The 18,718-nt window shown below is 42.2% G+C and overlaps 1 protein-coding gene across 1 annotated transcript in view; it reads right to left on the reverse strand.

Moving 5' to 3' along the window:
* RAP1B (RAP1B, member of RAS oncogene family) overlaps positions 1–18,718 on the reverse strand; it is a 76,296-nt gene that overhangs the window by 24,508 nt on the left and 33,070 nt on the right. The window contains exons 2-3 of the mRNA XM_073327835.2: positions 13,027–13,113; positions 387–455 (exon numbers count right to left, since the gene is read on the reverse strand). Of these exons, the coding sequence (XP_073183936.1) occupies positions 387–455; positions 13,027–13,083 (126 nt within the window). The 5' untranslated portion in view covers positions 13,084–13,113. The remainder of the gene's footprint in view (positions 1–386; positions 456–13,026; positions 13,114–18,718) is intronic.

Here is an 18,718-nt window from a genome sequence, read left to right on the forward strand (position 1 = left end):
CATTTATGCACAGTATCATGACATCAAACTTAACACTCCGATATTGCACATTAACTTATTTATAGACAGTAAAATATTTAAGCTTAAATTGCAATATTTGAAAGCTGTACTTGCATTATCTCTTTAGGTAGGCTCTTCAAAAGGTGGTTATGTCATCACCAGAAGCCATATTGATAATCACGTGCTCTGGTTCATTGACTCATGAATATTTCCTCTTCATATATGTCAAATGAGTTAGTGATGTTAGATGGGTTTAATGCTCTTACCATTCAGATTTTATGGTCAAGTATTTGCTAATTTTTTAAAATAGTGTTCATTTTAGAGTTTCAAAAATGATCTTTGTCTTGTATGGTTAGTGTAGCATCACTGTTAATTCATTGCATTACCTTTCTGTAGGAGTCTTCTATCGTAGGATCGTATTTTTCAACAAATATTCCTTGAACAAACTGTACAGTCTGCAACACAAAGAAGTTCCCTTATACAACTTTCTTTATATATTTTGACATTATATAAAGGTCTTAAACACATAATATTGTTCTAAGCGTACATACAATTGCCAAGAGCACGTTCCTATATTTACTGAAGGCAGACATATGTCTCTGTGTAAAATACAGATGTGTAGAATACGTATAAGACAACAGGCAGACATTTCTTCCAGACTGTAAACAAAATGCATTAGAGGTACATCCATGTTCTAACACTTACATGTATTTATCCACCCAAGTTAGGGTGGATAAGTCATTTTTAAAATAGGACTGTTTAGAGCAAATGAGTTCATAATCTATGTCTGAAAGACTAACATTACTATGAAATAGTTATTTACATATCCTGGGGAAAAAGTCAACTTAATACAGTTAGATAGAAACACATGTTGTATAGTTATACAGTTTTCGACACAAATTCAAGAGCTGTTTTGTATGGTCTACAACCTATTTTATTCGTACTATAAATTCAAAATGTGTATCCTGGACTACTAAATGGCTGTCAATATTTTCTAGAACAAGGGTGGCCAACCTGAGCCTGAGAAGGAGCCGGAATTTACCAATGTACATTGCCAAAGAGCCACAGTAATACATCAGTAGCGCCCCCCCCCACCCCATCAGCTCCCCCCTCCATCCCCACACCTCCCGATCAGCTGTTTTGTGGCATGCAGGAGGCATGGGGGGAAGCAAGGGCACAGCAGGCTCAAGGGAGGGGGCGAGAAGGGGTGGAGTGGGTGCAGGGCCTGTGGCAGAGCCAGGGGTTGAGCAGTGAGCACCCCCCAGCACTTTGGAAATTTGGCGCCTGTAGTGGCAGCCCTGGAGTCAGTGCCTATACAAGGAGCCGCATATTAACTTCTGAAGAGCTGCATGTGGCTCCAGAGCCACAGGTTGGCTACTTTGGTATGGGACTTGTGGATCTTTGACTAAAAAGTCCAGCGGCTAAGAGCATAGGGGCTACCACTCAACGTCAAAACTGCAATAGCAATGCAAGATGATTCCATTACCCATTACCATAAACTCTGGATTCCTTCTATGTTCATGTCAGCTTAAGACAGGTTTGGTGCAAAATTTTCCTTTTAGTGTCTTTTTGCAGGGAAAAAGGTTTTATTTCAGCCAGTAGTCCATGGATGTAAGCTAAAGCACAAAAAAAAAGTTGAAATCCTGGAGCCCAGAACATTCATAGTTCCCATGCATGTTGGGAGAGTTATGGCCCACGGTTCCTAAATTTTTCCATAGCACAAGCCATATTTTAATTAAGGCATGGTCTCATGGACTACCTCCCCTCAAATTCATTGTCATAGCACCCATGGCAATTGCACAAATTGCTTACACAGAAGATCTCAAAGTACATAACACGTTCATAAGATCCCTTCAGATGCCATTTAACACCTGGAAAGGAGACATCAGCATGGTGCAAAAACCCAGTTCCCCACAGACCACCATGAAAGTGCTAGGAGACTTCTGGTTTAGAATATTATGGGTTGCTGTAAGGCAGCTGAACAACTCCTCTGTAGAGACAAATATACTTGAGAAAAAAATTAGTTTCTTTCTAGTGTTTTTGCACATTTATTAGCACGTAAGGACCCAAATGGGATTAAGGCTCCCATTGTAATAGATATTAATCAAACAAAATACTCTGACAAGGATTTTGACAATATGAAACATGTTGCATTTATCACAAGTAAATGTCAAAGGAAGGGTGTGATGGACAGGAGCGAGAGGGAATAGTTTCAGTTGGGAGATCTGCGAACCACTGGCATAAGGGACTAACTGAAGGCAAGCTTGCTGATAACTGTCGTTTTTGGTTTTATCACAGCTGGTGTTTGGGGCCCCATGAAAACCACAATCACAGACCTCCCATTTAGTGGCCCCAGAAATGCTCAGATTTTATTCCCTTCTTTGCAAATACAGGGCAATATTTTTAATGCAATATTTCAGGTTTCTTACATGTTTCTTTTGATTCTGAATGGTGGTATGATAATGGCGGACCACATTTTGTCTGGAAAGGACCCGAGACTGGTGAAAACAGTTCACAATTCTACCCCAAAATCTACATACAGATCTATCTACTTCTTGTTCTCATGTGTATTGGGAAGGGAGGGGGGAAGGAAGAGGACTCATGTTTTAGGGCACCAACAAATGACTACTCCATAGAGAATATTTGGAAAGTCAATATTTGTAGCTATTGACAGTCAGAAAGGTCACATGTCAAAGAATGGTAGAAATTTTGCATTTTGGATAATGTGGCTGCTGCAGTTGTTGCTTTATGATTAATGCTATATTTATTTATGTCACAGAGATTATGGAAGTCACGGAATCTGTGACTTCCAGAGACCCATGACGTTCTCTGCTTCAACCCCAGAGGCTGCAGGACTCTGGAGCTAGCAGCCAGCAGGGCTCTGTCGGGGTTCCAATGACAGGTGACAGCAGGCCCTCTGCAAGGTTCCAGTGACATGTGACAGACTCCTGAGGGGGCCCTCCTCACGGTTCCAGCAACAGGCAACAGCCTCAACGCCTCAGGTGAGCAGCTGAGGGTGTCCCCCCTGCAGCTTCCAGCTGCTGCAGGCAGAGGGGGAACCCCCCAGCCAAAACCATGGTTATGATTTATAAATTCAAGACTCTATATTTGCTAGTATTAAAACCCACCTACCATTTAACAATCCACTCTCCTAGCACATTTAGATTTATTTCTGAAGAGGCAGTCACTCAAGGTATGCTTCCAGTATTATCAGTAGCAAGTTTAACAACTTCAGTAACAGGCCTACTTTAACTTAAATATACCGAAAAGCAACACCCTAAGTGTTCCTCTTTAGGAAGTTCTCACCATCAAGATCTATAATTTAATTTTATTATATATACAACCATTTAACCAATTTGCTATTCAGTTTATATACTCCAGTTCTAGGACTCACTTACGTAGTGTCAAAACCTTCATCCTTGAACTCTTGTTCTTGTTTAAATACCCTTCCAAACTACCTCTTTGAACAGCAGGGTTTCTTTGCACGCGGATATCCAGGTTAAGCCTATCCATAATGAATAGACTTCTGCTCCAAAAAGTGCCTTAGTTCCCCATCAAAAAACTTTAGTCTATACTAGGAACTTATCATAGGTAACACTAGGCCAAAAATATAAATAAATAGGGGGGAGGGGGGACACACACAACATGTGAAGAGTAGGAAGCTTTCCTGGGTGAGTACCATCAAATTCTGAAGAATCCAGACCTTCAACACATTTAAGGACAGCACTCCAGTAGGAACCCCAAAACCTTCTGCTTTCCCAGAAGCTAGGGTGGGCAGAAGAGAGGCAAGAGTTCCTCATTTTGGCTCCTTGACAGCCAAAGTAATAACCTCTTTCATATTAGTCTATAGATGGTAGGTCTGTCCTCTGGCTAGAAGATGTCTGGTACATTTTCCAAGATCTGGGCATGCATGCATAAGCAGGCATGAAAGGACAGAGAACAGAAACAATAAAGTATACTGAGCTTTATGGAACATCAAGGGACAGCCCTCAGAAAGATGCAGCATGATACATCATAGATAAAGAAATGGGAGCACAGCAAAGAAATAAGGTATAATCAATGCAAGGGATGCACTAAGTAGGAGTTTCAGGGTAACCACACCTTTTTTGCCTCTTCCCCTCCCTCCTTCCCCCCCAGGTCCACTCCAGGAGCACTCAGTTAGATCTCCAGCCATTACTTTGTCCCAGGGCAAGGACCTTACCTGCTTGGAGCTCTGTCCCCAAGGGGTATGAACAGTGTATTGCCAGCAATTACAAGTTACCACACAGCTCTAAGCAAGCACATTTATTCTTAAGGTAAAAACATTACAGAAAACATAATAAAAAACAAACATTTTAAATCACACATTAAACATACTAGTAGTCACCCACCCGTGTTATGGGGCCCTAGAAGCCAAAGTCTTGCTAACCCTTTTGCAAGGGTTCCCTCCCGGACAGAAGGCCCTGTTTGCTGAATCAAAAAGAAGTTCCTGAGTCAGTTTAAACACAGCCTTTACATGCCAAAAGCTCTTTCTGTTGGTCTCTGGAAAACCCAGTTTAAACCAGTATATGTAAGCTTCCCCGAGGGGGCAATAGCTCTCTGGAGGAGTTTAAGATGAGTCACTCAGGTTGTTATCACCTTCCACTGTTCTTAGTTCCTAATAATGCTGTAGCAATCCTCCCCCACATAGAGTTATATACAATCCTGGCCTACCTTGATATATAAACAGATTCATAAACTTAGCACAATATGTTGCCTTAAAGTTACTGCATGCAGTTGTGATATCTGTCACAGAGCTGCAAATACTGTAGAGTGAATATATTTTTCAAAAAGTTTCACCAGTGTTCAATGAATGTGTGACATATCCAATGTTTTCTCCAACCTGCTCTGTAGCCAATTTCTTCCTCCAACTTCCCCCAAGAACTAATTCTACGTCTGATTTCCTGCATAATCTTGTCTCCATTACATTGTCTGCTCATTTTCTTTTACTCTATGCTCTTCCCAATCTCATCTCACTGCTTTGCTTTCTAGGTTTGAGACCCACGTAACCCAGGGGATGCCAGACCTAAATTCTGTGGTGCTCTGGTGCAGCAGACTGAAGATTTTGCAACAGTTTTACTTTAAATTGAAAAGTCAAAGTACCAATCGTATTACTCATTTTCATATCAAGTTTATTAACTTTGGCTGACACTGGACAGGATGCTGCATGCACAACTGATTTCCCTGGAGGGGAAATTCAACTTTCAATAATTTGGGAAATAAGACTATAAGCACTTCAGGATGGATTTTTTTAAAAAAACAGTGTTGAACACCTGTATCAAAGTATGCAACAACGTCAGAACATTCAGATATTAGGTGTTGATGGAGTTTAGACTTGCTAGCAAGATGAAGCCACCGTTAGTAATTACCCAGAACTTGAACATAAATGTGCATGTCTCCCTACCAAGAAGGGGCTGACATTTAAAACAGTCTGATTGACAGGAATCTGGAGACCTCGGTTCTACTTTGGCTTTTACTAGCCTTCCCCTCTGTAACTCAGTTTCCCATCTGTAAAATGGGGATAATGACATTTACTCATCTCTGCAGAGTGCTCCGATATTCGGGTGAAAAGCGCTTTGTAAGATCTAAATATTTTTCTGCAAGCGATTGTGAGTGGCAGAGTTTGACAGAACAAAACTTGCTAGCAAGTAATCGCTGCCCCAAAGAGCAATCTACTGGTGGCCTGCAACTCCAGAAAGCAGATCCATCAGTGTCCCATCCTTGGTCCTACAGGTTTTTTTCCTCCCTCCAGCTGTGATAAAATAGAATCCCTTATATGTGCGATTGATAGCTGAGGACTCCTAAAGTGGAGATGGAATATGTATGTGTGTGTGTGTGATCTGCACTGACAATCTTGAAGAACCACAGTTACCGTAGGGAAAGTAGCAGGTCTCTTCTTCCTGAATGCGTCAGCGTACACCCCACTGTAGATGCGTAACAAGCAGTATCCTGCTCATGATGGTAGCAGTGAGGAGTACCTGCTCTGTTAGTTAAAAGGTGATTTCAGAACTGCTCTCCTGAACTTAGCAGCCAGGTCCAAAGCCAAGTCCAAAGCTTAATGCTTGACAGTCAGTGAGTTATTCCAGGTCAAGGAGAGAGCTTTGCAGATTTCTATCAGCACATTTTTGAAGCAGGAGAAGGATGCCACTTGAGCTTTGGTGAAGTGAGTCTTAATGTTTGGTGGGAGAGGTGTAGTAGCCAGATAGGAATGAGACATGTTATCTATTTCAATATTCTCTGTGAAGAGATGGCCTGAACACATGGCTATAGCCAGAAACAGATGGGGACAGTCTGAACGGTTTAGTCTCGTCAACATAATAGCACAAAGTCCTGGAGACACTGAATGGGTGCACAGTTTTTTCCCCCGATGCAGTGTGAGATAGAGAAATGAGGACTTAGTGCTACCTTATGCCGGTCCTCTGGAATATCATAAGGGGAGTTTTAGCCATAAGTGCTTCAAGCTTGCTCACTTTTCTGGCTAAAGTGATAGCCACTAGAACACCTTCAAAAGAACATTCCAAAAGAGATTCAGAGGGAGGCTCCATGAGTCTAAGGAGGATTTTGTTGAGGTTCCTGGTGGGAAGAGGGTCTCTGGTGAGTAAGCATGCAATAGGTCGAGAAACTTAGATACCATTAGGCAAGAAAAGAGAGCATGACTATACAGGAGGATGGGAAGCTGAAGTTGCTGACCGTAGCAAAACTTAATGAAAGACTGTTTTACGTGCAATAGATAGCACAGAATCTGTTTTCAAAGGTTGGTCTGGACCCAGTCTATTTTGGGCTGCCCATATCAAGAACCTCTTTAATTTTAGGATATGTAGGCAGCAGTCATGGTGTGTGGTATTCAGCTAACCTCACTGACAGGTGCACTGACTTCAAGTCTGGATGCAGTATCTGGCCACAGTGCTGTGAGATTAGATCCGGGCAGTCTGTGACTGAGACAGGTTGATGAACAGATATTTGTAGAAGATCTGTCAACCAAAACGCTCTCTACCAGTAGGGAAGCATAAGCATGGTTGTGGTTGTATCATTTGATTTTGACTTTACCCTGGAAATTGATGGAAAAGCATATAGAAGACCTTGGGACCACTACAAAAGAAAGGTGTCAAGTAATGACCCCAACCTCACACCTCCTCTGAACAAGAGTTCTGACACCTAGCACTGAACAAGTATACCACCAGGATCTGCCAACACAGGAATATTGGCATGTCAAGGTTCCTTCCCCACTCTGAACTCTAGGGTACAGATGTGGGGACCTGCATGAAAGACCCCCTAATTTTATTCTTACTAGCTTAGGTTAAACGCTGCCACCACCAAAGTGTTACACAAAGAACAGGGGAAGTGCCCACTTGGAAACGTCTCCCCTGCAAAATATCCCCCCTCAAGCACTACACCCCCTTTCCTGGGGAAGGCTTGATTAAAAATCCTCACCAATTTGCATAGGTGAACACAGACCCAAACCCTTGGATCTTAAGAACAATAAAAAAGCAATCAGGTTCTTAAAAGAATTTTAATTAAAGAAAAAGTAAAAGAATCACCTCTGTAAAATCAGGATGGTAAATACCTTACAGGGTAATCGGATTCAAAATAGAGAATCCCTCTAGGCAAAACCTTAAGTTACAAAAAGACACAAACAGAAATACACATCCCATTCAGCACAACTTATTTTATATCAGCCATTTAAACAAAACAGAATCTAACGCATATCTAACTAGATTGCTTACTAACTCTTTACAGGAGTTCTGACCTACATTCCTGCTCTGGTCCCAGCAGAAGCATCATACAGTCAGAAAGAACCTTTGTTCCCCCTCCCTCCAGCTTTGAAAGTATCTTGTCTCCTCATTGGTCATTTTGGTCAGGTGCCAGTGAGGTTATCTTAGCTTCTTAACCCTTTACGGTGAAAGGTTTTTTTCCTCTGGCCAGGAGGGATTTAAAGGTGTTTAACCTTCCCTTTATGTTTATGACATGGCGCTATGACTGATCTCTACAGTGACCACTTGAGTGGTACTAGATTGTCTGTTCAGGAAGTCTGCCAGGTTGTTGCTGACTCCCGGGAGGTGAAAAGCCGCCCAGTTATTCTGTTCTGGTGGCATCATGCTCCGAGTTAGATAGCTTCCAGACATAAGAGAAATGAGTGCATGCTTCCTTGCACGTTGCCAGTCAGAATCTGCATGGTGGATTTTTGAAAAATAGGCAGGAAAGCTATGTAGATTAGCCTGATGGCTTAGAGCTGCAAGACACTGATGTGGAAGAGTCTCAGGTCTTATGGGGACCAGTTCCCTTGCATATGCAGGTTGTCCAGGTGGGCTCCCTGTCCCATTTTTGGGTTCCTTCCACCATGTCAGTCCTATTTAGCATTTTGCTAGGAAATAGACTTATCCGAGTTAGAGCTGGAATGGCCATAAGTCAGTGGTCTCCAACCTTTTTACGCCCAAGATCACTTTAAATTTAAGGGCAACCCAGAATTTACCCTGCCCCTTCCCCAAGGCTCCGCTCTCTCCACCCCTCCCCCTTCCATTGCCTGCTCTCCCCCACCCTCACTCACACACACCAGGCTGGGGCAGAGGGTTGGGGTTCGGGGGTGGGCTCTGGCTGGGGCCAAGGGATTTGCAGTGTGGGAGGGGGCTCTGGGCTGAGCCTGGGACAGGGGGTTGGGGTGCAGGAGAAGGTGAGGGGTGCAAGCTCTAGGAGCGAGTTTGGGTGCAGGAGGGGGCTCCGGGCTGGGGCAGAGTGATGGGGTATAGAAGAGAGTTTGGGGCGCTGGGAGGATCAGGGTGGTGCTTGGGGTGCAGGATAGAGTACTGGCTCTGGGAAGGGGTCAGAGTGGGGCTTGGGGTGCAGGCTCTGGGAGGGGGCTCAGGAATGGGGTGCAGTCTCCCGCCGGGCAGCACTTACCTCCGGCAGCTCCTGGTTAGCAGCACGCACAATAAGGCTAAGGCAGGCTCCCTGCCTACCCTGGCCCTACACTGCTCCCAGAAGGGGCCAATACACCCCTCTTGCCCCAGGAGGGGGATGACAATTGGCTCCACGCACTGCCCCTCTCTGTAAGCACCGCCCCCCACAGCTCTTTTGGCCAATGGGAGGTGCGGGAATGGTGTTTGCAGGCAGGAACAGAGTGCGGAGGCAGACCCCTGCCCCTTCTCCCTGCCCCCAGGGCTGCACTGGCCGCTTCTGGGAGCAGTGTGGGGTCAGGGGAGGCAGCAAGTCTGCCTTAGTGGCAGCCATGCTGCACTGCAGGAGATCGCGATCGACTGGCTGGTGACCACTGCCATAGGTGAAGTCTAGCAAGCAACATTACGTGTGAGCATGCTGACATATGGCTTAGCAGCCCCAAACACAGGTACCATCATTGTTGGGTTTACTTTTATCTAGAATAATAGCTAATGCATTCACAAGACCGTCTTTGGCAAGGTACACTCACTGACCTGGAATCGATCAGTGTCCACACTCTTATCTAAGAGGCTAACGGCTTATTTTTCTTAGTTCACGAAAAAACCCAGTTGAAAGAACAGGCTAGGTTTGCTACTATCTCCTGCTGAGAACTGTCCTTGAGCCAATTTGATGTGGAAGGAGACAGAATGATAGGGACAAGTGTTTCCATTCTGAATCTGAGATGGTGTAAGTATTTGTGAGTCTCTCAGATCTAGGAGAGGATAGAGAATCCCCTTCTTCACTGAGACAAGGAAATATTTGAGTAGAAGCCTCTTCCTCTGTACTTCATAGGTACCTCTCCCAGCTCCCAGACAAAGCAATGACACCACTTCTAATTGTAACAGGCTCTTGTGAGATGGGTCCCTGAAAAGGGAAGGGGATAGGTACATGATTAAGGAGTGGAAATGTATAGCGTAGCCCTGGGAGATGTTCAATGCCCATTTGTCAGCTATGATGGCCACCCAGGCCTAGTGGAAATGGAATGTCTCCAGAAGGGATATGGATCCCTCCAGGACAAATCTCAGGCCCTTACTGGGCTCAGTCACAATACCAGGAAAGAGGTCACCATGGCATCTCTTTTCTACCAGGCCACTCCAGTTCTGATTGAGGACACAGAGGCTCTGTCCTTGGAGTAATGTTGGATCTCTTCTTTTTGTAATTTTCCTTAGTGCCTGGAGCAATGTTTGAATATCTGGCTTTGATTCAGTGACACCTCTATAGTGAGAAGTGCTGGCTTTGCTGCCTGGGCAGCTGGTGACTTTGAGGGGGTTGGCTAGTCATTAGTGCCAGCTCTGATGGCATCCTTTTCACCTTCTTTCTACTGCCCAATTCCAATGTATAACCTGTGCTTGACTTGAGGGAGCACTGGCTGATATTGGCTTATCTGGTGTCGCTCTGGGAGCGACCATAACCTCTAGGTCTCAAGTGACCCATAAGGACTGCCCTAGCAGATATAGCTTGAGCTGCACATCCCTGGATTTGCAGGTGCTGGAGAAAGAACACTTGCACGCAGAGGCCTCTCTGGGATGTGGCTCTACCAGAAGCAAAAGAGGCACTGGCTATGTCCATCCTTGACAGGGATCAGTCAGTCAGTCACAGGACAGGCAGGGTATGAAACCTGAAAGTCTGGACTTTGCCATAAGGCATGGTGGTTAGTATTAAGCACCCATCCTGCTGTACACAGCAGAAGGTGGTTTACAGCTTTTCAGAGCATCTAATTTGATGGGAGCATGAAAATGAAAATTTCTTCACAAAGTTGGTTTAAAAATGGTTTCAAAGTTTCTACAGAGTAGCAGGTTGGACATTTGCTAAATTGTTTTGTTGCCATGAGCAGCAAGACTGAACTGAGGCAGGATTCCAGTTGACTGTCCTTTATGAACATAAGGAGACAAGTAGCCCCAGACACTGCTATTCAAAGGTCTCTGATCTTCGATACATGTGCACCTACAATGGGATACACACACAGAACTATAGTTTAAAATACAAACAAGCTCCTGAACAGATTTAATATCAAGTTGCTCAAAATTGTACCTTTTTGAATTTTTACATCAATCATCAAAGCAAAAGCAGGCAAGTTATAAGCCACCTCAAATACAGGGTTCATAATGAAGACACTGATTTAATGCCTATTGCAGTTAAGATTATTAGAACATTTTAGGCAAATTAAGTGCAAATATAGATTCACCAACAAAAAGTCAATCACTTCATTTATCGACAGGCATAAATCCAAGAGATATTCCAAATCTGCACTAATGGTAAAAACAAATCTGATTTTACGAAACTGTACATCACCCTAGACTTACATATGCTGCACTGTCCCACTCAGACAACATTATTTAACACTAATTTAGCCCAAACTGAGAGCAAACCAGGACAATTTCTATACTCAGATGCATAAAAAATAAGTCCCTGCAAATGGCCTCATTCTCCGACTATGGCTAAAACGGTATGACTGCACACCAATACTAAATATAGAAATATGGTTGGCCAGAATAAATTAGGAAGTGGAGAGACTTACTACTTTTATCAGATTAACAACCAAGCAAAAGTGGGCAAAATTGAATGAACTGAAAAAGTGAGATTAAATTTTACAAAACCAGTATGTATACGTACTGTAACCCAAGTATGCTGTTTCAACTTCGCTGTACTAGGTTTTGTATTTGTTGCCCTTAGAACTGTTGACCATACAGATTAAGTATTATGTTTCTCCAATTAGTAATTCAAATGAAATTGCAGCAACAAAAATACTGTCTAAATCAGTGGTGTTATGCATTCTGTGGCAAGGGCCAAATTACTTCTTCATTTAAGAGTCCAGGAATAGAGTGGACTGGCAAAAGGCAATATTTGTGGTCTTGCCCAACTTCAGAACATGCCTTCTTAGCCAGGTTAAGTATCACATTTACTTAAACATTTGAAACCTTCCTTCCTCTGTCCATTAACTCACTCTCTGTGTAACCCTCCTGCTCCTCCCTACCCCCAAGCACTTTGGGAATCCCATCACTACTTCAACACTTCCTCTTCCATCTGAAGAAATCCTTTCCCCTTCTCCCCATCCCATCTTTGGGGAAATATACTCCATTTCTCTACCGCTGCAGAATTCCCTTCCTTCCTCAACTCTGGACATTTGGAGAAAGTAAGTAATGAACAGAAGCATCCTCTTTCCTCAGCCTGGTCTCACGAGGCTCAATGGTGGCAGCAGCAGCAAGAGCCAAGAGAAAGCAGAAGCCCAACCCTGCAGGCTCAGCTACGGTGGTAGTGAGGTGGAGGGAGGGTAGGGAGAGGCTCAAAAATAGACCACTCCAAGACTCTGTTGCGGCACTGGGTGGAATGGCTTTGGTACCAGTGCCCAATCAGGCATGAACTCCTCAGTAAGTTTTCCAGAGCAGTATATTTCCTCACTATACTGGTGAATGTAACCAAGACAATATCAGGGTGGGGGAGAACAAAACAAAAACAAAACAAAAACACCGCACCACCATTGTCTCAGTAGCTAGCACAGTCATCCAATGAACTGGGAACTGACCTGACCAGAAGCTGTTCCACTTCCACCCCTGTAACTGACCAAATATGAGTGACCTTTGATAAGTTATTTCACCTTGATAGCCTCAGTTTCTCACCTGTGCAGTAGAGATGTACTTTCCTTCCTTTGCAAAACATTGAAAGCTATGGCTAAAAAGCACTATGACTGCGAAGTATCAGCAAAACCAGACATAGATAAAGTAAAACTTAGATCTTAGACATATTTCAGGCTTAATCTTCAAGTTGATGAGATCAGAAAGAATGTGTTCCTAAGGGTCTGATTTCCAGCAGTTTGGCAAGTGTACATTCATGCACGCAAATGGGCACCAGATACTGGATGTGCATGCACAAAGCCCAAGCTTGCCTATATACATGGGGAGGTGAGTGTCTATATCTAGCCGTGCACATGCTAGTCATTAGTTTCCATGCACATATGGAAGTGTGCATGAAAGTACACCTACCTACTAACTAAAAATAAGGTCTCAAGTCAGTAGAAAAAGAAAAGTCTAAACTGCTTCAAAAGAGATTAGTTACAGTAGTTAAAGGAATACCACTTACCAGAGCAGACTTTCCAACACCTCCTGATCCAAGAACAACTAGTTTGTATTCACGCATGGTGAAAGTGTTAAGTCACCCCCTTGATACCTAAAATACACAATAAAAAAAAATTAGATCCCAAACTTCTGCTAAAGGACAACCACATTACAAGAATGTAAGTATATTACAGTGTTAATGTATTGTAACTATGCCTACAGCTACGTATCTATCGGATGTTCACTGTTTGAGAAAACTAATTTTAACACTAATTTAATATCGGCTGATAACTGCAGGATACCTACTACTACACGAACTAAGGCAGGCATAATCTAAGCAAGCTGCCTCTTGATTTACTATACAATATGGAAACACCAGACCCTAACTGGCAGTCATAACCTGTACTCAGGATTACTATTAATAGCAGCAATTCTACTTATCCACCAATTTAAAAAGTATGCCTCCCGAATACTTTCCTCATTGCCAGAACAGTTAAATTTATACCATTTTGAAAACTGTTCCTAGTTCAATACCAAAAGGATCACACTATGTATCTCTGCATGTGCTGCCTGCACTAAGATCCATTACAAAATATTTCAGCCTTGTGAGTACAACTAATTATATATCAATAACTAGTTTTTCCACTCTGTAAAAAGAGCTTGTGGCTTTTACTGCACTGCCTAGGGTTAGAATGTCTTTATCTTGCTCAAGGTCTCCACCATTGTGTCCACTGGTTTACTGAACAGTTAAATTCTCTCCCAAGTATTTGGAAGCAGCCAGCAATTTTCTTTACCTACACACAGGCTTTCCAATAATGGAGGCACATATACATACGGGACACTTTTCACAGACTAAGTCAGAAGGGACCATTAGATCATTTAATCTGATCCTGTACAACACAAGCCTGTTCTTTGAGAATTTCATCCAGTTACTCCTGTGAACCAAACAACTTCCCTTGGTAGTTTGTGCCAATGGTTAATCAAAAAATTGGTATCTTGCTTCTAATTTGAATTTGTCTGCCTTTAACTTCTAAATATTGGTCTTGTTATACCTTTCTGATAGATACAGCAGACCTCTAGTATCTCTCGCTCCGTGAGGGAACCTGCACACTTAATTATAGTCACCTCCTGATTTTTTTTTTTTTTTAATTTTTTTTTGAAGCACTAAACAGACTGAGCATCTTCAGTCTCTCACTGCAAGACTTTTTTCAGCCCTCAAAAAATATGTGGTTATTCTCTGCACCCTCTCCAGTTTTTCAACATCCTTATAAAAATGTTGACTCCAGAACTGGATTCAATATTCAGGATCTCTCTCACCATTACCATATGCAGAGATAATAGGAATAAGGAAGGTTACTTTTAATTACTTCCCTACTTATACATCCAAGGACCACATTAGCCTGTTTTTGCTACTGCACTGCTGGGGCCCTACCAAATTCATGGTCATAGAGTCATAGAATATCAGGATTAGAAGGGACCTCAGCAGGTCATCTAGTCCAACCCCCTGCTCAAAGCAGGACCAATCCCCAATTTTTGCCCCAGATCCCTAAATGGCCCCCTCAAGGATTGAACTCACAACCCTCGGTTTAGCAGGCCAATGCTCAAACCACTGAGCTATTCTGGTCAATTTCACGGTCAGAGGATTTTAAAAATTGTAAATTTCATTTTAGCTATTTAAATCTGAAATTTCATGGTATTGTAATTGTAGGGGGTCCTGACCCAAAAAGGAGTTGCAGGGTGTAGTGTTGCAAGGTTATTGTAGGGGGAGGGTTGTGATACAGCTACCCCTATTTCTGTGCTGCTGCCTTCAAAGTTGGGTGCCTGGCCAACAGCCATCACTCTCTGGTTGCCCAGCTCTGAAGGCAGTGCAGAAATAAGGGTGGCAGTACTGTGACACCCCTCCCACCCCCCAAACAAAAACATACTTTGCAAACCCCCCTACAACTGCTTTTTGGGTCAGGACCCCCAATTTGAGAAACACTGGTTGCGCCCATGAAATCTTTATAGTATAGGGGAAACACCAGATTTCAAGGTCCATGATGCATTTTTCATGGCTGTGAATTTGGTAGGGCCCTAATCATTGCAGTGGGAGCTCATGTTCAGTTGTAACTCCACTAATGATCCTTAAATCCTTTTCAGAGTCACTGCTCTCCAAAAATAAGTCTTCAGCTCTGCAAGAATGGCCTTCTTCATTTTTTGCTTCTAGATTTATCACCTTGCATTTGGCGATAGCAAGTGGTCTTTGATCAAATAGGCCCAGCATACCAAGTGATCCAAATCATTGTGACTACCCTGTCATCAATATTTACCACTCCACAGTCTGTATGTCACAAGATTTTAAAATCAGCAGCTATTTTATATTTACTTCCAGACTACTGATAAAAATATTGAGTGGCATTGGGTCTAGAAGAGATCCCTGGAATTCTAAATTTCTAGTTCAGAAAGCTGCCCTTAACATAGGAACTTCTGATAAAACCTATATTTAACTGTTACGTGTGAAGTATGAGGGTAATATTTTATAGCACTGAGTGCACATAGCTCCTTAAGCCCTACCCCAAAGGCCTTCTAAACTAGCCTTAATACATGTTGCCATTTTCAAAGTCCTTGAAAACCATCTAGGAATTTTGCTGTCTAGTCCTGAGGAATCTGTAGCACCTACCCACTGTAGTTTTTTTATTCTTTATCCGAAGTATTTTGCCTCCACCGTCCACTAAGTCTGGAGATTTAATTTAGTAAAAATGCTTCGGGCATACCCCCAGTTAGTTTGAATAAAGGAAATATCTTTAAGAATAGTTAGCTCTCTTCTTGCCTGGAAAAAAAAGAGATAAGCATTCCAACTAGCAGTTATAAAAGTTTAGAAAGCTGATATATTTTTATTCTCCCCTTCCTCAGTGTTCTAAAAGCTTGAGGGAGTTCTAAACAGGAATGCATATATTATCTATAGATTTCTTCCAGCAACAGTTATAGCAAGACTAAGATGTTCCACAAACAACAAAAAAACCTTCCTTTCCTACACATACACAGTCAAGATGCCCTGTGACCTGAACACAAAAAAAAAAACAAAAAAAAACACAACCCATCAATGTGTCATCTTTCAGGAAATGGATGCCTGATGGCGTGGAAGTTACATAATACTCATATCTGAAGTTCACTAATAGGCTGATCTGGTGATTGACTACTACTCGAACATCCATTGCTCTGCTTGTGTTTGGAATAGCTGTATCAATACTACCATGGTCCTTCACCTCTTTGCTGCGATACTGTCTATCCATGCTCCCCAAAACCTCATTTCATGCTATACAAAAGTCATCTACAAGGTATCATCATTGTTAGCAAGTCTATGTAGTTACATACACTGTTATTGTAGCAGTGTTCTTTCCAGGATATTAGAGAGTGTGAGTGAGATATCTTTTAGTGGACCAACTTCTGTTGGTGGAAGAGACAAGCTTTCAAACTTGGAGCTCAAAAGCTTGTCTCTTCCACCAACAGAAGTTGGTCCACTAAAAGATTACACCTCACTCACCTTGTCTCTCTCTGAGGTGTTACGACAGTGACCCCACTGATACTTGACAAGTAAGCACGTTTTAATTGAGCTCCAGATAAAATCTCCATTGTACACTTGCTCCACAGAGCATCAGCATAACAGAAGTAATATACAGACAAAAAAATACACCAGACATGGGAAACCTAAGAATTACTTTGATCTGACCAAGCACGTATACAATCAAAGCTGCAGGATTGTCATTTTAACTTTACTTGATGAAGTAATGCCCAGAATTTGTTTCTGAATGTAAAACATCAAAATATAGGAAGTACATAGAATTGGACATTGCTAGTTAGCACATTTTGTACTGTGTGTGTCAAAGTAGTTATATAGCAATGTTTCATCCAGTTTTTATTTTTACAAAATGGACTATAGTACAATTAGAATGATTAGTTAAAAACTGAAGTTGTATTGTCAATGTCCTAGCCCTGCTTTTTAAAAGCAACATTTGTAAAAATAGTGGATGTTGCAAGTTAGGAAGTGAACAATTGTTCTGGGTGAACTAATGAGTTTTAGTGTACAAGAATTTTCGCAATAACTTCGAGAAAACAGTAATGTAAGGTACAAGGAATGATATAAAAGTGAAGACAGCATGTGCTTTCTTTTTTCCCCAGGGGAGAGGAGAAAGTTTTTCTATTTTTTGGGTAAGTACTAACAGGTGTCAGCTAAAATAAGTACACTTGCAAAGGAACTGCCACACTAGAACACACCTGAGATCCATACAGTCCAAAATCCCTGTCTCTAACAGTAGACATTTCCAGATGCTTCAAAAGATGCAAGAACCCTTTAGTAAGTAGAGGTGGGATAATCTGCTTCCCATAATAAGTTGCTATGCTTCAAGTCTTAAACCAATCTCTAGCTATTAAAGTTTAATATCCCTTCCAAAAATGTTACCAACCATTATTTATAAAAACTCTAGACATTTAAATGCCTATAAACTGAAATTCAAATCCTGAAACTCAAAGGAGTCATATCAAAACGTGGAAACTAAGTCAAAATACAAAGGATGAATATAAAAATCCAACAAGCATGTACAGACAAAATTAGAAAGTCAAGGCAAAAAATTAGATCGAACTAGCTAGGGAAAAAAGGAAACTTTCTTTATTAATGTGGGAAGCAAGAGGAAGACCAAGGACAAGGTAGGCCCCATTACTCTATGACAAAGGAAAGACAGAAAACACAGCAACTGCTGAAGCGTTAAATGCCTTTGTTTCTGTTTTCACCAAAAAAAGTTAGCAGTGATTGGACAACATAGTTAAATCAGTGTAAATGGAATAGGATCAGGGGCTAAAATAGAAAAAAATATTAAGAATTACTTAGACAAGTTAGAAGTCTTCAAGTCAGCAGGGCCTGATGAAATACATCCTAGAATACTTAAGGAACTAGCTGAAAAGATCTGAGCTATTACTGATTATCTTTGGGTATGTCTTCACTACCCTCCGGATCGGCGGGCAGCGATTGATCGGGGATCAATTTATCGTGTCTAGTCTAGGAGCGCTCTCCTGTTGACTCCTGTACTCCAGCACCACGAGAGGCGCAGGCAGAGTAGACGGGGGAGCAGCAGCAGTTGACTCACTGCGGTGGGCACACCACGGTAAGTCACGGTAACGGTAAGTTGCATAACTCAGATTGAACCCCACACCCCTAGCCTACACCAGGGCTCTGAGAACACATGGAGGATGGGAAAAAATCCCAAATGACCAGAAGAGGGCAAATATAGTACCTGTTTATAAAAATGGGAATAAGGGCAACCAAGGGAATTATAGACCAGTCATCTTAACTCTGGTACCTAAGTGAGCAAATAAGCAATTTGTAAGCACCCACAAGAAAATAAGGTTATAAGAGCATGGATTTGTCAAGTACAAATCATGACAAACCAACTTAATTATCCTTATGAAACAATGAATTCACACTGCTGTGGTGCTTTTGGGAAATGCTGATCACTAATTTGACTCCTGAATCACCAAGTATCACTAGCCTAGATGAACCTTCTATAAAGGTGTGCGCACAAATGGTTGGAAAAGCATACTCAGGATCACAATCAAGCTGGAATGGCATACTGGAGTGGAGTCCCACAATGACCTGACCTGGGTTTGGTTCTATTCAATAGCTTCATAAAGGATTTGGATAATGACAGAGTACACTTATAAAATTTACCAACAATACTAAACAG

The sequence above is a fragment of the Lepidochelys kempii genome, chromosome 1 (genome assembly GCF_965140285.1).
Source record: "Lepidochelys kempii isolate rLepKem1 chromosome 1, rLepKem1.hap1, whole genome shotgun sequence".
In the NCBI taxonomy this organism is placed as follows: Eukaryota; Metazoa; Chordata; order Testudines; family Cheloniidae; genus Lepidochelys; species Lepidochelys kempii.